Source organism: Abramis brama (assembly GCF_963993115.1).
Source record: "Abramis brama genome assembly, chromosome: 20".
Lineage (NCBI taxonomy): Eukaryota > Metazoa > Chordata > Actinopteri > Cypriniformes > Leuciscidae > Abramis > Abramis brama.
The window spans coordinates 31,949,600-31,973,458 of NC_139982.1; the positions used below are offsets into that span (position 1 = coordinate 31,949,600).

General features: G+C 38.6%; 2 protein-coding genes across 7 annotated transcripts in view; both read left to right on the forward strand.

Annotated features, from left to right (window-relative positions):
• The window catches only part of znf609a (zinc finger protein 609a), a 107,101-nt gene extending 98,349 nt beyond the window's left edge, over nt 1-8,752 (forward strand). For all 5 annotated transcript variants that reach the window (XM_084095958.1, XM_084095962.1, XM_084095961.1 and 2 more), the window contains 5 exons: nt 1,967-4,301; nt 4,981-5,386; nt 6,309-6,644; nt 7,254-7,332; nt 8,612-8,752. In XM_084095958.1, coding sequence (XP_083952084.1) covers nt 1,967-4,301; nt 4,981-5,386; nt 6,309-6,644; nt 7,254-7,327 — 3,151 coding nt within the window. In that variant the 3' untranslated portion in view covers nt 7,328-7,332; nt 8,612-8,752. The remainder of the gene's footprint in view (nt 1-1,966; nt 4,302-4,980; nt 5,387-6,308; nt 6,645-7,253; nt 7,333-8,611) is intronic.
• Nucleotides 8,753-18,899: 10,147 nt separating this feature from the next.
• The window catches only part of gramd2ab (GRAM domain containing 2Ab), a 33,451-nt gene continuing 28,491 nt past the window's right edge, over nt 18,900-23,859 (forward strand). For both annotated transcript variants that reach the window (XM_084095963.1, XM_084095964.1), the window contains exon 1: nt 18,900-19,112. The gene's annotated coding sequence lies outside the window, so the exon portion shown is untranslated. The remainder of the gene's footprint in view (nt 19,113-23,859) is intronic.

The window sequence follows — 23,859 nt, forward strand, 5'->3', positions numbered from 1 at the left end:
GAAACGCGTTTGTCCGATTAGGGCCACCGTAGAAACATGTGGATGTAAGGAGACCCGCGGTGTGTGTAGAGAGAAATGCCTCATTCTAAGCTAATAAACACATAATGGTTCATTATGTAAGGGTTTATACACCACTGAAAACAGTTATGTATATAATATTGCATTTCTGCCAACAGATCCTCCTAAATATTACATAATTCACCTTTAAGGTCCTTGCACACTGAGTCCAAATTTTTTGTATGCGTTTTTTCATATTCGTCATCCTAAAAATTCGTCACGCACAGAAATCTTGCACACTGGGTCCGATGCGTATTAATTAATCCGTTGCGAAACAATTCAAAATGGAGTCTTCAAGCAGTGAGGATGATTTTGTTGTCCTCTCTCTTCTTAAAAAGAGAAAAAGAAAGAGGAAATATTGGGTCCATCCAATCCTGAGATTGCGTAAATAGGAAGGAGAGTTCTCTGCGGGATTATCCCGAGCTTCAGGATGTCAGAGGCTCAGTTTAATGCAATACTAGAGCCACATATTAAAAAGAAGACCACCAATTTCCGTGAACCAATTGATCCTGAACGATTCTGTTTTTTGGCGATCGCTTGTACGGTGGCTCTGAATTGTCAAAACACCTCTCAAAATGCTTTGCTACGGATGCAAAAAAACGCAGAATATTGAACCCAAACCGAATTTTTTTATGACGGCTGAAAGTTTCGCAGGCAAGGTGTAAACGTGATTGACACAACATATTTATTTTTTCACCAGATGAGAATTTCGGACTCAGTGTGCAAGGACCTTTAGTGTAAACAACTACTCTAAAGTGACAGCAATGATTTGGGTGTAAACTTGTGGTCCAGTTAGTTAGAGGGAGATGCCAACTTACAGAGCTGTACACAGTGACTTCACGCACCATCTGAAAGTCATGCCTTGAGACACTGAAAAAACAGCAGCATGTCATGAAATTGATGTATAACCAACAATCGAAATATAAAACAAAGCCTATCTAGTTCCTTCTAACCCACAGGACAACTCCCGACAGGGTTTTTCTCCTGTTAAATATCTCTGACATTACATATCAACCTGTGATGTATATCATCTTGTCATTCTGCTGGCCCTTATAAATCTCAGTTCTGTTCTGAGGCCCTGAGGTAGCTTTCTTAGCTGCTTTGTTTTACTATGGTTCAATGCCTGTGCTTTGATTGAGCTCTTTGGTTGCTCTTGTGCCTTATCTGTTGGAGGATGTTATCACACTGCATCTAATCAGCAGCCAGGTCACCCTGGCTTAATCCTGCAGCAGTGTGGTACTGCGTGCCATTCATCAGAACAAGCATTGCTGTCTAGATCAGGGATAACGAGAGGATAAAAACGCACAGCACGTTGCTGGCTCTCCAGGGCCCACTGGAGAAGCACTTATAGCATCCAAATGTAGAGGCTGATTTAGAAGAGAGGCCATTTCTCATACTAGAATATCTGCAGGACTGTTAGCAGCCTTTGTGGTTAGCAGATAATTGTGAGTTTTAGGTAGAAAATGGATGGCACTTACTTATTTGATTATTGATTCTGAATTTAAAGGTATAGTTTATCCAAAATTGAAAATTATCCCATGATTTACTCACCCTCAAGTCATCCTAGGTGTAAATGACATTCTTCTTTCAGACGAATACAATCTGAGTTATATTTAAAATTGTCAGAGCTGTGTGGAGCACTTTTATCATGGATGGATGCACTTTTATGGACTTCAAAACTTTAACAGCCATTCACTGCCATTATAAAGCTTGGAAAAGCCAGGACATTTTTTAATATAACTCTGATTGTATTCGTCTAAAAGAAGAATGTCATACACACCTAAGATGACTTGAGGGTGAGTAAATCATGGGGTAATATTCATTTTTGAGTGATCTATCCCTTTCATTTCTATGGAAGAGTTGTTTTTCATATTCAGTTTAAATAAATTTTTCCCTTACACTTCTTCAGGTTCTGTGAGTCACCCACAAGTGACCTGGAGATGAGGAATGGCCGTGGACGGGGTAAAAGAATGAGGCCCAATAGCAATACGCCAGTCAATGAAAACAGTAACTCTTCTGATAACAAAGGCAGCAACAACAGCAAGACTCGAGCCGCGTCGAACAGCAAAGGGCGACGGGGCAGTCAGAATTCCTCTGAGCGACGAACCCCACCAAACAGCAACCCTGAGGATATAAAGGCTAGTCCTTCATCTGCTAACAAACGCAAGAACAAACCTGCCTCAGACATGGAGCCCAATTCTAGTTCTGAGGACACAAAGGGTAGCAAACGAATGCGAACCAATTCGAATAGTGGAATACCTCATACTATTCTTCCCCTGTCCAACATCAAAGCTGAATCCTTGCCCCCTTCTTTAGATCGCAGCTGCCCCTCACCGGTTCTCATTGATTGCCCCCATCCCAACTGCAACAAGAAGTACAAGCACATTAATGGACTTAAATATCACCAGGCTCGTGCTCACAATGATGATGACATCAAGCTGGATATAGATGGTGATAGTGAGTATGGTGAGGACTCCACTTTGCACCCTGAGTCAGGTAGTTGCAATGGTGCATCCATTTCCCAGAAGGGTTGTGCATCTCCTGCAAGGTCGAACACACCCAAAGGTAGAGGATTTGATGCCCAGAGCCAATCACCCTCATCAGGAAAGTTCAGCTCGAAGCAGCCTGGCAAGAAGAAGCCAGAAACTGAGCAAGATTCTGTTGTGCCCATGGATGGCTGTGAGGATGGCCCATGTCTTACAGATGAGACGAGCAATGATGGCATTGATGATAAAAGAGGCTTGGATAAAGCTAAGAAGTCTGGGAGTAGTACCAAGGCAGACAAACTTGCTCAGAAGGCAATGAAGTCCGCAAGACCCCTGGTTCCCTCTTTACCTCCACAGCAATTGTACAACTTACCAACCTCTGGCTTCCCTGCTCCCAATTCTGGCTCCTCCGCCAGTATGGGCTCTGTGGTCCAGTCCATTAGCAAGAGCCCCCAACTAAAGTCCATTCAACCCAAACCTGCAGTAATAGGAGATCCCTCAATTAACCCAGTCTTGAGTGGTTCTAAGGACAAGAAAAAGAAAGATAAGAAAAAGAAGGAGGGCAGTAAGGAAGGAGACAGTCCAAAAGCCCCTTCCAAAGGAGGGAAACCTGAAGAAGGTAAGAGCCCATATTCTGAAAGCTCAGACCAAGGCAGTAAGGGTGAGGGACTATTAAATGGATCCACGGATCCACATCAAAGTCGGCTAGCCAGCATGAAAGCAGAGGCAGACAAAATCTACAGCTTTTCTGACAATTCCCCCAGTCCTTCTATTGGCGTGGCTAGTCGGATAGAAAGTGGTGGGATGGCACAGCCTCTTACTCCACTGCATGTGGTTACCCAAAATGGGGCAGATAACTCTTCTGTGAAGACCAATAGCCCAGCATACTCTGACATCTCAGATGCAGGGGAGGATGGCGAGGGCAAAGTGGATGGTATAAAGGTCAAGTCTGAGGATCAGGCAGTTCGGGAAGGTGCCAAGAAATCTCTGTTCCCATCCCAACCACCAAACAAAGACCCCTCTTATTATCCAGGTTACGATACATACTACTCGCCCAATTATAGCAACCCAAACCCCAGTCCAGGAGTCTCTAACCCTGCCACATCGTTGCAAGATGTTGCAGTGAAAGTGAAAAAAGAGGAGGACCCAGAACCAGGGATTGACAAGGGCAAATCAGAGCCGCCTGAAGAACGAAAACCAGACATAGGTGTATCGTCTCAACAGCAACCGCAACAGCAACCTTCAGTCATTCAACAGCGTTCTAGCATGTTCATGCAGCCCCTCTATTACAATCAGTATGCTTATGTACCTCCCTTTGGCTATTCACCAGATCAGGCCTATCATAACCACCTGATGAACACAAGCCCAGCTTACAGGCAACAGTGTGAGGACCGACAACGACAAGCTGCTGAGCAGCATCGTGTTGCAGAGAAGAAATCAGAGGCCGCTCAGAAGGACAGGGAAGCCTCCATTAAGCAAGAAGAATGGAAGCAGAAAGCTTCAGTTCCTCCAACATTATCTAAGGCGCCAAGCATCTCAGACTTGGGCAAGCCGTCCCCACAGAGCAAGCCCAAAGATCCCTCAGAGCCTGGCAAGTCAGTCATTATCCCCAAAGGGGAAGATGGCAAGGGACAGACCCAGCAAGGTGAGGGTTTGAAAATGAAGCTAAGTGAAGCTGGCCATCATACAAAGGACGAGCAGAAACCAGGCCTCGAGTCTGGAAGATCGGCCATGGAGGCAATGTACATGTATAGACAGGTATGGCACTTAAACATTATTTTGGTTTCTTTCTACAGTACAAGTTATAGAGTAATTTTCATCACAGTTTTAACCTTTATGGCTTTCTTGAGAAATGTAAAACTCTTGAGTGACATTTTAAGAACAAAATACGAAATCTAAAGGCAATACTTAATGTTACAGGAAAAAAAGTACTGTATTGTCTCCTATGCCCACAAGAGAGGGTGCAAGTGTTCACTTTTTAAAGTGCATTAACTTTTGAAACAATTGTTCTTAAATAAAATATAATTTCCTTAATGTGCATGCAAGGAAAATTAGGTTTTAATAGTGCATAAAACAGTGTAAGTGCATAAGTAACATGCAAGTATGTCGTTGCACGATTTTTGCCACTAACTGAGAGGGTTTTCATCAGTAAAAAGCCTTTTCCTGCCATTTTTCAATTTAACAACACAGCCGCACCGGTTGTACTGGATAAGCGAATAAAAACAGACCGCATCAGTTACGTCGTCTCGCGCGCATCTTGACATCAAAAATGCGAATAAATGTTTTTTTTATTCGAATGTGCAGGGTTTTTTTAATTTATTCGACGAATATTCGAAATTCAGATTTTTATTTGACAGCCCTAATAGTTATAAGAACCCTCACTATGCACTTACCTTTCTTTCATAATGGGCATCTCTAACTCCACTTTCTTTTCCAGGAGCCAGACTCTCGACTGTGGCCCTACGTTTACCCCAGCAAGTACCCTGATGCTCAGAAACAGATTGACGAGGAGAGGTGGAAGGAAGAGTGCAAACGGGAAAAGGACAGAGATCGGGACAGAGAACGGGACAGAGACCGGAAGGGCAAAGATGAAAGGTCACGTCATAAAGACACTCCCTCTAAAGAGGAAAATAAGGAAGTGGCAGAACCACGAACTTCATCAGCCCCAGAGGAGCATAGAGGAGTTAGCAAAGATCCACGAGCACATATGCAGTTTTCCTCACCTCTGCCGCAGCACCAGTCATACATGTCTTATATGCACGGATACCCCTATGGTCAAGGTTATGACCCCGGCCATCCGGGATACAGGGGGGTGCCTACTGTCATGATGCAGAACTACCCTGGTAAGTCCTTTTGTTGAGCTAACTACGTTTTTTGCTGTAATTTTTTTGTAGGGATGCACCGATATGAAAATTTTAATAATATCGATAACCGATAATTCTTTATATTTGAAAGCCGATAACCGATATATTGGCCGATTAATCGAAATTGAAATTTGTATATAATTTGAGTGCCTGATTACAAAGTCTCATCATTAAAGGCCAAGTCCCAAGCACACGATTATAATGTTCTCATTATAATTTTATGTCGCCGATATGACAGACTCGAGCTGAACTATTTTCCTTTTTTGAAGTGATTTCAGTCATATTTCAAGCAATTCAAAACCATCATGTTGAACAGTGCGCATCTGAAGTGTCTCAGCTGAAGGAAATCATCCATTATTTATCGCCTTTAATATATCGTCCAATTTTCTTTTTTTATTACAAAATATTTAACTTTTTTTTTTTATTCTTTATTAAGCTTTACATAAACAGGGAACCATTAACAGCAATACGATATGATAAAACAAGTCTTCACATTGCCCTCATTCCTGAATGTTACAAGCACAAGTCATACATGTTGAACTGAATACATAAATAAAGACATGTAAACGTTTGAATACATAAACGTGAGTAAAGAGAAAAAATTAAATCAAATTAATTAGAGAAGAATGCCTACAAATACGCATACATGTCATATATACACACACACATACATAAAGAGAAACTATATGTACATATATAATTATACATATGTGCAAAACTTGTATATCTGGCCGATAACGATAACATTAAAAATGAACATATATCGGTACCGATACCGATATGGTGGCCGATATATCGTGCATCCCTGATTTTTTTGAGACCATCTTAGGAAACATGTAATTTCGCCTATAACCAGAATGCTGATTTTTAAAGGGTCACTGTTAATTTCACCTTTCTTTAGGATCGTACCTGTCGCCAGCGTACCCTTTTTCTTCATATGGCAGTAAGATGCCCCCTGGTGAGGAGGGCGAGAAGGCTCGTGCCAGTCCTACGGTGAGCGGCAAGTCTGCGTCTGAGTCCAAAGCCCTGGACATCTTGCATCAGCACGCTAACCAGTACAAGAGCAAATCGCCCACAGTGGGTGAAAAGATGCCCCATGAAAGAGACCGAAGTGGGGGTGACAGAGAAAGAGACGGTGAACGTCCGAGATCTTCACCTTCTCAGCGGATCATGCCTTCCCACCATCATCTAGGCTATCCACTACTCCCAGGACAGTACGACCTGTCTTATGCTACAGGTAAGCAATTCAAAATACACTCAAACCAAAAATTAATCAGACACCAGATATATTTTTTTTATATTTTTTACTAGTGTGTGCAGGACACTACAGTAAAGTAAACTGTGACATATTATACCTAACTATTCTTCATACAGTGACTACCAGTGACATTTGAGGCCATAAATTCTTCAGACACTTTGAGCTGATCATGTTTTGCTGAAGTGTGTTTTCTTTAATTGCTAATGCTCTTTTTACACACAGACTGAACAAAATGAAGCATTGCTTGGTCACTGGTTGAGCTAAACTGGTATTATCTAATTGTGTAGTTAAATTTAACAGCTGACAGATATTCAACATAATTCATGTGTGAGACAGTCTAACAGAAGGACGGACAAAACCAGTCAAATATCAACTGAGTTCTGCTCATATTTTATCACCATTTTAGAAACTATAGCGAATAAACTGATAATGTGAGAAATGTTGAAGATGTCTGAATAGGGTTTGGTGTGACTGTAGCTTAGTTTAGGTTGACTAAAAGGGATGATTTGTAAAATGTTAGCTGGCCTTGACTCTGATTAAACTGCTGTTTAGAAAGCTTCATAATGAAGGTGTTTCTCCATCTCACAGGTATCTCCTCTTCAGCCATTGTTGCGAGTCAACAAGCCTCTGCTCCTTCACTTTACCCCCCCGCACGGAGGTGAGAATGGTAAGATAGTTCATCTTTATCTACAAGCACAAAAAATGTGGCTAATACATTTTAGGGCTGAGCGATATAGCTAAATATACTGTAATAATCACCTCTTTTAAATATTTGATTTATATCTCAGTATGGTTTTGCCCTGAAATTGTTTAAAAAGGTGGGTTTTTTTCTTTTCATTTTTTATCAGAGGAACCATTATTTTGCCGTTATCGAAGTCTTTGTTGCTGGGTAGAATTGCAAGAATTGAAAATTCAAAGAATAAAAAAAATAATTCAGTTAATTTTTTTATGTGGGCCAACATAATGCATAGTGATTACACTATTTACCATATGTATATTTCCCCTTAAAGTGTTGTAAAGCATGCAAAAATAAATGCTATGGGGACGTCCATGCACATTAAACTGTTTCAACCAATTCTTTAAATAGGACTATTTCAAAGAAATGACCTGCAGAAATAAATTGAACTCAATAACACGGTCTTTAGGAACTTAATGACCAATAAAAGCGCGTTACATTCAGCACAGTATTCACAATGACAGTTAACTTTTATATTGCTACCATAATAATATTGATGGGCCATTCAGCCCTAAATTATGTTTTATCCTCGACTGATTCTGGACTGTACAGTGTTTGCTGTCCTCTAGTGGTGAACATCTCTCATATATCAAGGCCTCTTTATATGGCTGTTTAGTCACATATAATGAAGCATATACAGTCAAACCAAACTTTATTCAGACGCCTTCAACATTTCTCACATCATCACAGTTTATTCGCTATAGTTTAGAAAATGGTAATAAAATATGAGCAGAACTCAGTTGATATTTGACTGGTTTTGTCCGTCCTTCTGTTAGACTGTCTCACACATGAATTATGTTGAATATCTGTCAGCTGTTAAATTTAACTACACAATTAGATAATACCAGTTTAGCTCAACCAGTGACCAAGCAATGCTTCATTGTGTTCAGTCTGTGTGTAAAAAGAGCATTAGCAATTAAAGAAAACACACTTCAGCAAAACATGATCAGCTCAAAGTGTCTGGATCATTTATGGCCCCAAATGTCACTGGTAGTCACTGTATTAAGAATTATTGGGTATAATATGTCACAGTTTACTTTATTCTGCTCTCCTCACTTACAGAAATGAACTATAGTGTCCTGATCACACACTAGTGAAACAATATATCTGGTGTCTGAATAATTTGTGGTTTGACTGTGTGTGTCTGCTATTAAAATTGTCTCATATTTGAGATTTCTAATACTCAGATGTGTTCTCGTTCTCTCTCCAGGGAGAAGTGACTGGCCGCTTTTCTGCAGAAATGTGACTGGTTCACATGAGGACATGGTGTGGAGCTTATGACATCAGTTCAATGATGTTCCTGATTTCTTTATGGTTCTTTGTCCCCGGACTTCTTCTCGGCGCCGTCAGAGAGGAGAAGAAGCAGATCCATACGCCTCCCTCTCTGTGCTGCTGGAAACATACTCAGGAGAGAGGAGACACACACGACGCGCAAGCTCTCGGGAAAACACACACGGACCTACAGAGCGTGGGAAATCTTCACTGAATGCAAAGACATTCCTGGAAGTCACTACAATGTGTTTAAAGCATGGAGTGCGAATGTTCTGGACTGCTGCTCTAGAGCCATAAGGATTATTGTTGTTTTTCCCCCCCGAAGGATTCCAGCATCTCCATCTTCACACATTTACACACACAATCTCTTTGTGGACACTATGCAAGTGGATAAGGCTTGATTTCCTCGCTCAGTTCATTCAGGGCAGTGCCGCTGCGAAGCTATCGTTTCAACATACTTGAGTTCAACTGGCAGTTTTTAATGCACTTCCCTGTCTTTGACGTTCATAGTTATTTTCTTTCACGTTCCTTTTGATTTGTCATTAATGGAGGATGAACAAATAGCCCACAGTGACTCCGTTAACTGCTCAGCATTGGTCGTTTTGCAGTGCAAGGCAAATGTTTTGTTCTCGAACGGGCGACAGGGCGATGGCTCCATTCTGCTTCGCATCGGTCGTTAAAGGGATAGTTCACCCAAAAATGAACATTAGCCCATGATTTACTCGCCCTTAAGCCATCCTAGGTGTGTATGACATTCTTCTTTCAGACGAACACAGAGTTCTATTAAAAAATGTCCTGGCTCTTCCAAGCTTTATAATGACAGTGAATGGCCGTTTCTGTTTTGAAGTCCATAAAAGTCTATCGGTCCATCATAAAAGTGCATCTATCCATCATAAAAGTGCATTTATGCATCATGAAAGTGCATCTATCCATCATAAAAGTGCATTTATGCATCATAATAGTGCATCTATCCATCATAAAAGTGCATCTATCCATCATAAAAGTGCATCTGTCCATGATTAAAGTGCATCTATCATCATGAAAGTGCATCTATACATTATAAAAGTGCATTTATGCATCATAAAAGTGCTCCACGTGTCTCCTGGGGGGTTATTAAAGGCCTTCTGAAGTGAAGTGATCCGTTTGTGTAAGAAAAAAATCCATATTTAAAACTTTATAAAGTAAAATAACTAGCTTCCGGCCAAACGAACATACGGATTCCACTTACGCCTAAAGTGCAACTTATGCGAGTAATGCGACGAACTGCATGCATCTTAAGTGGAATCCGTATGTTCGTTTGGCCGGAAGCTTGTTATTTTACTTTATAAAGTTTTAAATATGGATTTTTTTCTTACACAAACGCATTGTAGACGTGTGGAGCACTTTTATGATGGACAGATGCACTTTTATGATGGATAGATGCACTTTTATGATGGACAGATGCACTTTTATGATGGATAGATGCACTTTTATGATGGATAGATGCACTTTTATGATGGATAGATGCACTTTTATGGACAGAAACGGCCATTCACTGCCATTATAAAGCTTGGAACATGGACATTTTTAAATATAACTCTGATTGTATTCGTCTGAAAGAAGAATGTCATACACACCTAGGATGACTTGAGGGCGAGTAAATCATGGGGTCATTTTCATTTTTGGGTGAACTATCCCTTTAAGCGATGACCTGATTTTCAGTCACATGACGGGCCTTCTGACGTTTGGATCATCCGGGTGGTGGAGGGAAGATGAAGCATTGGCTGTAAAATGTAAGTGCCACAAAAGGCAGGAACTTTGACTTCCAGACTGGATTTACGGATTTTTTTCCGGCCTGCAATGATTGACAGTTATCATTGATATGCTGCTTGCGGATTGAAGTCCGAAACGGGGCAAAGCTTAGAGCGATCTGAGTGAGATAACCCCAAAAGAGGCTTAGATTTGGCATCCATCTTCTGGACTTCTTTAACCTCGGGTTAGTTCTCACTGATCCACAGACTCGCGGAGCCACACCTGGAAAACACGCTTTCTTCTGTACGTGTGCACCGTGTTATCCAGCACTCGGTACAAGCATTAACCCAAACAGAGAGCAAAGCAACACGCGCAGGCGTCCTTCCTTATCTCCCTCACTATGTGCTTTCTGTATATATTGTACAAAGGAATTATTTTAAAAAACGGTTGTTGAATGCTATCGGATTTTCTTACTATCTCTCTCTCTCTCTCTTTTATTTTTTTGTCTGTTAGCCTTTTTTTCTACCATTGTTGACATGATATCAACGTTTAGCTGGTATAACGGCTTTATATTGGAAGTGTTTTTGTTTTTTAACTACTTTTTCTACCCCTCCTCTTCAACACTCTTCAAGTCAGGCTCACTCTGCTTTGAAACTGTTTTAGAAGCACATCTTGTTTGCGTTTACTGAAGCCAATTTTAATAAAACGTCACAGGTTTTTTAGTCCACACCCTTGCGAGACACAAAAGCAATGGCAAGAGGGATTGATGGGAACTGTGGGAAAGGACGGCCCGAGTCTGGTGCTATCTGGAGCTAGTCTTTCCAGTTCATCATCATGCAGTTATTGTCTGAATCGCGATCTCTCAGGAGAGCATTATTGAAATCTGAGCCTCTTAAATCATCCTGGCATGTTCATCGCTCTCAGCGGCATTCAAACTCGATTATCGAGCGGCACAGCGGAGAAGATTCGTTTACAGCGCCCCTCCCCCCATGTTAAACATGACCGTTTGTTTTTCATCTTCATCGTCAGCAAATGTTTAGTATCTGCAAGGTAGAGGCTTTTTGCTGCTTAGATTTTTAATTGAGTGATAATCTCAATGCTGCAACTAAAACACGCTAAAAATCGCACATTTTACTAGGGCCAGATTTTTTTTAGCCATTTTTATTTCATTCTCTCCGTGGTGATGGAAAACTTTACATTTTTATGCTGATTTAGGACCAGCTTTCTCTAACTAAAACCCTAAACAGTATCTTAAGTGAAACTGCAGCACTGGTCTCGAAAGGCTCGCACTAATACGAGAGAGTTGGGATTTTTATATAGAGTAATAACCTCACTTTTAGTTGTTCTGTCTTTGCGCGTTTAGCCAGTGAACCTGTGCTGTCTGGTGACTTGATTCATAATTGTTGAGGAAAAAGCGCTTGATTGTTTTTAATTTATTTTTGAGGGTTCTTCATTTTCTTGTTGCTGTTGTTCATGTTTTCTCCTTTTAGAAAGATGAAACGGCCGGTTTTGTTTCAACAGTTCAAACATTCGTTCAACATTTGTCTCCAACGGTGCTAATATAGCCTCCCTGTGCGATCCTTGTGGGAAGAGAAGAGGGAATTTTTTTTTTTCTCTTCAGTTTTCTGTTTTTATTAGGCCCCTCCCACATCCCCCACATCACTAATTAAGCCCCGCCCACCCCACGCCCATAGAGAGCAGTGTCAGTCATTGGTACTTGAAAGAAAGATGTTTACACCTCTTCATTTCTGTGTTTGGATGCATTTCTCTTTGGAAACCATCGCTCTCTCTCTCTCTCCCTGCCTTTCCTCACTGTCTCACTCTCTCTTCCTAGGGATCTCTCATGTAAAGTGTAAATTGCTACATTTTTTATACAATACTGTAACTTGCCTTTGTACATTTAGGCAGAAAATAAATCTTTTTATGAGACAATCACTCCTGTTCATCTGTGTCTTATCTCTCTGAAAGACTTGCATGTGTGTTGTGTCGGCAAGCGAAAGCTATATTCTGATCAAAAATGATATTTGCGTTCAGTAAGTGAAAGGTTTCTCAAGGTTTGTGTTTGTGAACCCCTAGAGGTTCATGATGGAACTGCTAGAGATTTGCAAGAATTGGATAGCAATACCAACGCAGAGTCAAAAAACGTTTAAAATAACAATGAAAATGGCATAACATGCAAAGAGTCTATTTGAAATTCATTCTGTTTAAAATGTCTGAACTCATTTTTAGTGATTTATTATTATATTCCATAAGGGTGTGTTCACACTTGTTAGTTCAGTTCTCTTGGTTCTTTTGGTCCGGACCAAAAAAAGAAAATAATAAATTTAGTCATGTTTCGCTTAGCATTCACACTGTCTTTCTTAAGACCAAACATAATGACATGCATATACGCTGGGCTAAATGCGCTCATTATATATGTATGATGGCAATTTGCCCAGAGCTGAGAACTTGTGAAGAGATTGTAAAATGTGTGCCTGGTTCAGATTACACGATTTTTTTGTCTGTTACGATAGTCACTGTGTCAGATTACACGATTTTGACTCCTAAAAATCTTGTAATGTCGTGGACAAGAAACATGTCAGACTACACGTTGTTTTCCGACCAGTCATCGCGAGCCGTCACACACTCATTCACTCGCACATACACACGCTCACTCACATAGCCTACACACACACACACTCACTCACTCACTCACTCGCACATACACACACTCTCTCTCTCTCTCTCTCTCTCACACACACACAAACACACTTCTCACTCGCGCACACACACTCGCTCACTCACACATGCTCTCTCACTCACACACTCACTCTCGCGCACACACACAGTCACACACTCGCTCACTCACTCTCCCTCACTCACTCACTCACTCGCGCGCTGTTGTCGTGGAGGACCGTTAAAAAATTAAACATGCTAGTCTTTTTGTCATGATGTCGTGAAGCATCGCAGACGCGACGTAGGTTGTCGCCCACTATGACACACTACGAGATGAAACGATCGAATCTTGCGTCCCGACGCCCGTTGTCGTTTGCGAATCCCCACGACACCCTACGTCAAACGGATCGTGCCAAAATCGGGCTAAAATCGTGTAATCTGAACCCCTCCCCTTTCGGTGGAATACCATGGGACCTTAATTTGGAAAATATTGTATGGTAGCCAATGGCGAGAGACAACGGCTCTTTCAAGAAATATTTTGATCTCGTTTGAATTGTGCCCTGAATTACACATATGTTGTTTGTCAATTTAAAAGATACATTTTAAAGTCAAGAAAGTCGCAGTTTGATGTAAAACTGTTGAGGTATAAGACTGTGAAAATACGTAATTACAAAGACTACAAACCCAAAAGGCGCACATGTGACTTTCCTATATGATAATTGGGTCACACACTTAAGTGACCAAACACCTTAAGTGTACCTTTTCATCAATTCAATAAATGTACTATATTTTAGTTCAATAATTATTTAATATTTTAAGCTTTTTGTTACTTAATAATTTTGTGCAATAATTATGATCCATTAATGACCATTTAAAATATTTTTGATTTAAGCAAAGTTATCATTGCAGTTTTGGGGTGTGGCACGGCTCATTAATGCAATTTAAACTTTAAGAGTGCATTAAAATAGAAACAAAACAAAGTCCTTGAGCATGAAAAGCAATATAAATTTAGTAGCATCTGGCTTTAGGGACAAGAGCAGAGAGCTTGTCTCGTATCTTCATGTTTTCTCCCAATATTCCAAAGCAGAATAAACTTTTTGTAAATTGTCAGAATTAGATATTGTGCATGAGCAAGTACAGCATCCCAGTGCTTTTATACTAATCTCACCACACTTTAATACAACACTGTTTTATTTTCTCCCTGCAGTGTCTCCGGAGATCCTCTCAGGGTCCAGTCCAGTCCGATGTGCCGGAAGTGGAAGCTGATGTGATTGTGGATAATGTCATTTAAAAAAAAAATTTTTATTTTGAGCTTGCTGATAGGTTAGGGTTAGGTAAAGAGGCAGTTTTAGTTTTGTTTCATGTTTCATTATTTTGAAGTTTAATCAGTTTCTTCTATGTTTTAGTCCAGGTTTATTTTCATGTTAATTTCATATTTCAATTTAACCCAAGTCGGTTTCAATTGTATCTGTATCTTGAAATAAACTACACTTTGGTTCACTTCAGCTCGTCTTCAGTGGACTACATTACACATATTACAGACATGATTCATGGGTCTTTTTGATTTTAATTATCTTTCTAGATCTTTTGTCTTAATTTTAAAATCTGAAAGTTCTTTATAAGGTGCTTTCATAAAATGATTGTCATATATACATTATATGCAAAAACATTGAGAATGTTTAAATGTTTAAACAAGTGAATGGAATGTTTTAAGAACGTTTTTCATAATCTTAGAAAAACATTAAGAGAACGTTTATATAACGGGAGAATTGAACGTTCTAATAACGTTTGAATAACATTCTTATAACCAAGGAAAAACGTTAATACAACGTTTATGTAACAAGATAATTGAACGTTCTAATAAGGTTTTGAATAAAGTTCTCATAACCAAGCAATAACATTAATACAACGTTATAACAAGATAATTAAACGTTCTAATAACGTTTTTAATAAAGTTCTTATAACTAATAAATAACATTAATACAACGTCTAAAAAACTGGACGTTTTGAACGTTCCTAGAACATTCAGAAATAATGTTTTTATAACTTAATGGGAACGTTATGGAAACATTCTTATAACCTAAGAATTGAACGTTCTAATAACGTTTGAATAACGTTCTTATAACCAAGCAAGAACGTTAATACAACGTTTATATAACAGGAGAATTGAACGTTCTAATAACGTTTTTATTAACGTTCTTATAACTAAGAAATAACATTAATACAACGTCTAAAAAACTGGACGCTTTAAACGTTCCTAGAACATTCAGAAATAACGTTTTTATAACTTAATGGGAACGTTATGGAAATGTTCTTATAACCTAAGAATTGAATGTTCCAATAACGTTTGAACAACGTTCTTATAACCAAACAAGAACGTTAATACAATGTTTATATAACAGGAGAATTGAACGTTCTAATAACGTTTTGAATAACGTTCTTATAACTAAGAAATAACGTTAATACAACGTCTAAAAAACTGGACGCTTTAAACGTTTCTAGAACATTCAGAAATAACGTTTTTATAACTTAATGGGAACGTTACAGAAACGTTCTTATAACCTAAAATTGTTAGCTGGGTAGCGTCTCGGTCCGCTTGTTTGGTTCAGATGGAAGCGTTCACACTTATTCAAATGAACCGCACTAACAGAGCAATCGCACCAGGGTTCGTTTTAACATAAAGTCAATTTATCCACACTGTTACAGTGCACTTCTTGGCCTTTCTATTGAATATAGCTGTGTTAATTCAAGTAACTGAGTAGATTATAGTCCAGTTCACTATTATTAACTAAATTTAGGTTATAAGAAAAAAAAGAGTTAAAGACCAACGCCATAGAAAAACAGGTGAAGATCCAGGCCACCTTGAAACATAAACCAAGGCCAATCTGAGAGATTATCATATAAAAATGCAGAGTAGAAGACCTGAGAAAAGGCCACACTTATTTTACATGGAAGAGTTGAAGTGCCAGGCTTTAACCAGCAGAGGGCCGCCTTCACCTGCCTTTGGGACCCAGTCTCTTTGACCAATTGTGAAGAATTTTTTGTAGTACAACATTTAATTGTTTCTTGAGGAAAAAAGTGTGTTCTTCGGCATGTTCGTGTGACAGCTTGATTGTATCGGTGTACGGACGCCATATTTATTTTCTCGCGGATAAAAACAAGGCTATTAGTCCAGGCGTTTTAAGCCAAAATGGGGGTCAACCGTGAACAAATTGCAACAGAATTAAACTCAACTGATTTTGTATCCTCCATATGTCCTGAGTAAGGAAAAAAAAGCCCCGAAGAATCCCATTAGGGGAAAGTTCAGAAAAAGACCCAAATATATCCTATTCATACGCCTATTCGTTATTTTTCTCACATGAATAGGGTAAAAAATTTAACCTTTAGATATCACCATGAAAATTACTGAGTTGATTACTTGTATCAAGACAAACAAAAAATGTATTACAAGTTTTTTTTAATTGTTTGTTAACATGGACAAACGGTGCATAATCTAATTACAGATGTGCTAATTTGCATAAATACCACAACAGGTCTAAACATTGGGTATAGCCGGGAGAAAATGTCTTGTTGAATCTTGTTGACACATAACAGTAAAATACTTAATATTAAGGTCTGAATGAACCCATTTAGGCTACCCATGAGCATTAATACATAGAGTCAGGAAGAAGTACTTTAAACCAGCCTTTATTAATTATTATTGCAGAGATGGGGTTTGGGGTCTGGGTCTGTGGGACTGTTTCTGGGGATTCACTTTTTATTTTTGTCTTCTGCATTCTCTTTACCATTGTCTCCTGTTCTTCCCTCAGACTCGTCCCCCAGAAACAGTCCCACAAACCCAGCCCCAAACCCAATCTCTTAATAATTAATAAAGGCTGGTTTAAAGTACTTCTTCCTGCCTCTATGTATTAATGCTCATGGGTAGCCGTAATGGGTTCATTCAGACCTTAATATTAAGTATTTTACTGTTATGTGTCAACAAGATTCAACAAGACATTTTCTCCCGGCTATAACCCATGTTTAGACCTGTTGTGGTATATATGCAAATTAGCACATCTGTAATTAGATTATACACCGTTTGTCCATGTTAACAAACAATTAAAAAAAACTTGTAATACAATTTTTGTTTGTCTTGATATAAGTAATCAACTCAGTAATTTTCATGGTGATATCTAAAGGTTAATTTTTTTACCCTATTCATGTGAGAAAAATAACGAATAGGCGTATGAAAAGGATATATTTGGGTCTTTTTCATAACTTTCCCCTAATGGGATTCTTCGGGGCTTTTTATTCCTTACTCAGGACATATGGAGGATACAAAATCAGTTGAGTTTGATTCTGTTGCAATTTGTTCATCCTTTTTTACTAAAACGCCTGGACTATATGAGGGGTAATTACATTAATATTTATATGATACTTTGGTGTGTCTTGAAAATATATCCCTCCATAATATTTCGTGATATAAGATCTTAAGACAATATACAGCCTATTGAATGGATTGTAACTCTTAGCCTCGTTCCTGTTCTTATTATTATTATTATTATTTTTAAATGATTGAAACTTCTAATATTGCGTCTACCCTAAAGGACCAAATGTAAAATTAAGCAGTAAAAGTGATATGAATGAAGTAACTTTCTCGATCACGTCCAACTTTTTGGCTGGGAAAGATGCTAAAACCTGTGGAAAGTTATGTATAAACGTAGTTTTTAGCTAAAAACAATTATTATGTTAACTCTGGAAAGACGTTTTACTTCTTGAAAACCAGTTTAAGGCCGCTGAGGTACTTTTTAGTGCAGCTCAGCTTCGCGCCATCAGGTGACCAGCGCGGGAATGAAAAGCCTCGCGTGCTTGAAGATCCAGCAGTTGCCATGGAAACCCCGCGTGAGCGCTAGAGGAGACTCGATCTCATAAAGAGACAGAGACATTATACAACAAGCATGCAGTGTCCATTGAAAATAAGTGTTGATATTCGCCTAATTTAAAGTCGTAAAGCATATTTGACACATGGCATGTAACGTATGTTCAATATTAAACACCGTAAACCCGAAAAGATCGTGTGTGTGTGAGGGCTTGGGAACATATCGTGATGTTATATCGCTTTACATGCGAGGCACGCGCGCGATTAGAATTCAAGGCGCGCGCTCTCTCCGTCCTTGTGAGCGCGCGTGGTGTGACAAATACAAACAGCCCACTGTATGAGAGAGACTGTGTTGTTTATATTGCCTTGCAAGAATATGCATATAAGATAAACATTTTTTTTAAAGCATTTAAATGTGGTGGCATGGTATATTTATACAGACTACTGTATATGCCATGCTGAATGATTGTCATATTGTTTTTACATTGTGCTTAAAATACTACCATTGTACTACAGTTACAGTTCTTGTTAGTTTTTGCTGACATGCAAATGCATATTAAGTGTACGACGTTTATGGAGATGGGTTGTCATTCTTTATACAACATTTTTAGAGTCTTTACTACAAAAAGCTATTCAACATTTTCACTGTTATTGCCCAGTTATTGCACTGTTATTGCCCACTGTTATTCAACATTTTCACTGTTATTACCCAGGAAAACAGATACAGTTCATAATATATATATATATATATATGAAAACAGAAATTCAAAAAAATTATAAAATATTTTTTTAAAAAGCTAAAGAAATATGTGTAAACTAGCCCCAGTCCCAGCACTTCATTCCAATTACTGTTTATTCCAATTATAATTTACAGAGGAAACGCTTATTACACAAGAGACTCACAGGCTCATCCGTCCACGTGCTCGCAGCAGCAGCAACGAAAGGGGAGGAGCCTATATTATTAAACCACGCCCCCATGCGCATGCACGTCTGAGCAACAAGTCGCAACCGGTCTGCAGAATTTCCCGTTGCACGATTATGATCAGCGCTCGTGCCCTTGAAGAGCGAAATACTCTCGTTTTTTGATCATGTGATGTGTATATTCGATAATCATATGTGAATGTACACGGATCCCGATGGAGAAACACATCAGCTGTGTTTGCTGTGAAATGACGGACTGGAGCTGTGTTTGAAGGTAAGAGACCCGCACTATTATGCCCTCTTGCTTCCATATATTGTGTTACTCAGTACACTATTACTGTATTTTAGAATCGTTTACGATTTAAAAATAGAGATTTCGATTGAACAAGAACATCACTGTCCGGTTTTTAGTAGCGAAACTCTTCGCCACGTTTACAGTGTTTTCATCCCGAAATACAGTCTGGATGTGCACGCGAACACTTATTCATTATTCAGCCATTAGCAAACATTATTTAATGCTTGCTTAGCATGCAAGAATTTCGTATACTAATATTAAAATGGATGCATACACATTTTAGGACATTCTAACAATTGATAATGGTATAAGCGAGAATTATTAAATCAGAAAGAAATTCTTAAAGGGACAGTTCACCCAAAAATGATCATTCTGTCATCATTTACTCGCCTTCATGTTGTTCCAATCCTGCATGATTTTCTATCGTCTTCTCAACACGAAAGAAGATATTTTGAAGATTGTCTCACACCACACCGTTGATGGACCCCATAGTCATGTTCTTCATACTATGTAAGTCAATGGGGACCAGCAACTGTTTAGTTAGCCATATTCCTCTTTCGAGATTTTCTCGTTTAATTTAAAACTAAACTAAAAATTAATTTCCCAATCTTGTATTTTTTTTTTACAGAATGAGGTATTTTGAAGGAAAAAACCCTTACAAAAAGTACTGTTCCTGTACCATGGTACTAAAATCCATAAAAGTATTATCGTATTTGCATCGCAGAATACTGTTATTTTTGTAAGTTTACACACAAAAATGACAACTTTTGTTGCCCATATTGAATATGCTGTCAATAAATAAATAAAAAGATTGAGGACAATCAGATAGAATTATGATGGTAACACATGTGAATGGTTTAATATTGCTTTAGAAAGGGTAAATGAAAATGATTGTTGCTGTGAATGTATATGGTTTGACGCATTATGAAATATCAGACTAGATCTTGTTTTAAGTTGTCTCTGAGTTAAAGCTAGTTTCTTTAACAATGTTTGCATGGAGTAAATACTACAACAGACCCAATAGAAATAACAACTGGTGTTTTATTGAGTTAAATGCATTCAGTTTTGTGTTTGAAAGGGTTAATGGTAACTTTAGAAAAGTTGTAGCTCTCTGCAGTCATCTATAGTTGTAAATAGACTCTTATGTTATCTATACCATTATAAATACCCCAAGCTTTTTGCATTGACTGTAATGGTATTTGTTTTGGCATAAGTTACACAACCTTGAACAGAAAAAGCAGACTGTTCATTTTCCCTGTGACGTTGGTTTCCAGTAGCACTAAAGTGCTTTAGACAATACTTGACTTATAGCAAGAGCTTAAAAATGTAAACACACACCCTCATTCTGTATTACGGCTATAATTAGCATCTATTCAAATCTGATATTATTGCGTTAGACACAAGACTGCTGCTGCTCAGAATAGGATCTGATGTGTGTGTGGTAATGTGTGTGCTGTGTACACACCGCTTTTGAAGTGAAACACTCATGATGTTGTTGCATGTGGAATATGTGGTTTTGAGGTCAGCTCAGCTTCTGCAAGTCCATCAGTACGGAAGCTTGTTTCCGCCACTGAATAAAACATTTAAAAAGATAATTGCGACTTTATTTATCAGAATTGTGAGATATAAAGTCAGAATTGCGAGATATAAAGTCAGAATTGCGTGATATAAAGTCAGAATTGCGAGATATAAAGTCAGAATTGCGTGATATAAAGTCAGAATTGCGAGTTATAAAGTCAGAATTGCGAGTTAAAGTCAGAATTGTGAGAGATAAAGTCAGAGTTGCGAGATATAAAGTCAGAATTGTGTGATATAAAGTCAGAATTGCGAGATATAAAGTCAGAATTGCGAGATAAAGTCAGAATTGCGAGATAAAGTCAGAATTGCGAGATATAAAGTCAGAATTGCATGATATAAAGTCAGAATTGCGAGTTATAAAGTCAGAATTGCGAGATATAAAGTCAGAATTGCGAGAGATAAAGTCAGAGTTGCGAGATATAAAGTCAGAATTGCGTGATATAAAGTCAGAATTGCAAGATAAAGTCAGAATTGTGAGAGATAAAGTCAGAATTGCGAGTTATAAAGTCAGAATTGCGAGTTAAAGTCAGAATTGCGAGATAAAGTCAGAATTGCGAGATATAAAGTCAGAATTGCGAGTTAAAGTCAGAATTGCGAGATATAAAGTCAGAATTGCGAGATAAAGTCAGAATTGCGAGTTATAAAGTCAGAATTGCGAGTTAAAGTCAGAATTGCGAGATATAAAGTCAGAATTGTGAGATAAAGTCAGAATTGCGAGAGATAAAGTCAGAATTGTGAGATATAAAGTCAGAATTGCGAGATATAAAGTCAGAATTGTGAGATAAAGTCAGAATTGTGAGATATAAAGTCAGAATTGCGAGATATAAAGTCAGAATTGTGAGATAAAGTCAGAATTGTGAGATATAAAGTCAGAATTGCGAGAGATAAAGTCAGAGTTGCGAGATATAAAGTCAGAATTGCGAGATATAAAGTCAGAATTGCGAGATATAAAGTCAGAATTGTGAGATATAAAGTCAGAATTGCGATATATAAAGTCAGAATTGCGTGATATAAAGTCAGAATTGCGTGATATAAAGTCAGAGTTGCGAGTTATAAAGTCAGAATTGCGAGATATAAAGTCAGAATTGCGAGATATAAAGTCAGAATTGTGAGATATAAAGTCAGAATTGCGAGAGATAAAGTCAGAGTTGCGAGTTATAAAGTCAGAATTGCGAGATATAAAGTCAGAGTTGCGAGATATAAAGTCAGAATTGCGAGTTATAAAGTCAGAATTGTGAGATATAAAGTCAGAATTGTGAGATATAAAGTCAGAATTGTGAGATAAAGTCAGAATTTCATGTTTTAAACTCACAATTGCGAGAAATAAACTCGCAACTGTGACTTTATATCACGCAATTTTCTGACTTTTTATGTCCCGTCTGAATGTGCATCTCAGTGATCATGACGGACAATGTCAAGTAAGGATTACGGCGACTTTTCCCTTCAGTAAAAAGGTCTGGAAAAATGATCTCAGGTGATCCTGATCCCGTGCGAATAGACCCGCTGTAAATATGTACGTAAATATTCCGTCATTTCCTGTTTAAAAGTAGTTTTCCGTGGATTTTCAAGTATGGAGATGCTTGGAAAAGCATCAGTTGCGTTCTAGTCGCTGGGACGAGTCTGTGGCAAAACTCAAGTGTTTCACACACACCATCAGATCAGAAAGAAGATCGAAAGCACTTGTTAGAGGCACGAAACATCTTTTAGCGTTAGATAAGTTCCTATTATCAACACAATCCAATCTGAAGTTAATTAATACATCGTTCGACCGGACATAACTGTTTTATATATATAAATATAGGTTATATGTGTTTGCGCACGTGATATCAGGAAGCAGCGTAACACACACATGACGACAGGAGTGACGGCGGTGTATAAGTCGAGTTACTCTCACACTTCTGCTAGTTTACTGAGATATCTAATCCCGTGCGGATTGGCTATTAATATTACAGACGTCCTATGGTAAAATTATATTACTCCATCTACCCTAGTAAAGTAATCCCGTCTGAATAGGGCTTTAGTCGTGGCGGGCGTGTGAACACAGGTCGATCAGTTGCTCTCGAACGCAGACCTGTGGAAGATGTTGGGAGTGGAGATTTTCTTATATTTGCATTATTTCCAACTCATACATCTGTACTTCCGACATCCTCGTGGTGTGTTTCACGCCTTCCGCCAGTTTGCATGTTTTGACAGGTCATGTTTTATGTGCTCTTTTGACTAGTTGCCATCTAGAAACCATGCTAATGCTTAATCTGAACAGCGTATGTGCCACACAGAACCATATGAACACCATTCAAAACAACCTGCGCATCGACATACTGGAGAGCATATTACTCTCAAAAATGCACGGTTTCAACACAAATTTAGGTCAAATATGGACAAACTCAGCCGCTGGGTTACATTTTTAAACCCGATGGTTGGGTTTGTCTATATTTAACCAAAAATTCTTCATTTTTTAGAGTGGGGATGCACTAAAAATATTCAGAAGAAACAGATGTTTTCGGTCTAAAATGAGTGGCTGAAACAGATGTTGCATTTTCTTGGCTGTAGTTTGTGTGAAATGAAATGCAAAGAAACATGGCATTTTAAGGCATTTTAGCCTCCTGATTGCATTCCCTCATCAGGAAATTGGTGAAAGCAGTGTGTGTGCCACTGCCACACACACACACACACACACCACACACTTTGACTGTGAAGAACTCCTGCATTTGAATAAAACTGAAAGCAAAGGTCAGGACGAGTTCAACAGTAGATGCTTGTTTTAGAGAAGCAGAAGGAACAACACTGGACCTCTGTGTAGAAACACACACACACACACACACCACCTGAGTTTAGTACTCACACACTGCATCTTTCTTCAGAGTCTCTCAATGCCCAGTTTTACTGACATGATGCAGAACAAATGAGCAGCAGTCAAGAGAGCCTGATGGGAAATGTAAAAAACTTTCACATTTTGGCCATGTGGGTAAAAAAAAAGTGTGTGTGTGTATATATATATATATACAGTGCCATTCAAAAGTTTGGGATCAGTAAGATTTTTAATGTTTTTAAAAGAAGTCTCTTCTGCTCTCCAAGGCTGCATTTATTTGATTAAAAATACAAACAAAAACAGTAATATTGTTAAATATTATTCTACTGTAAATCATCT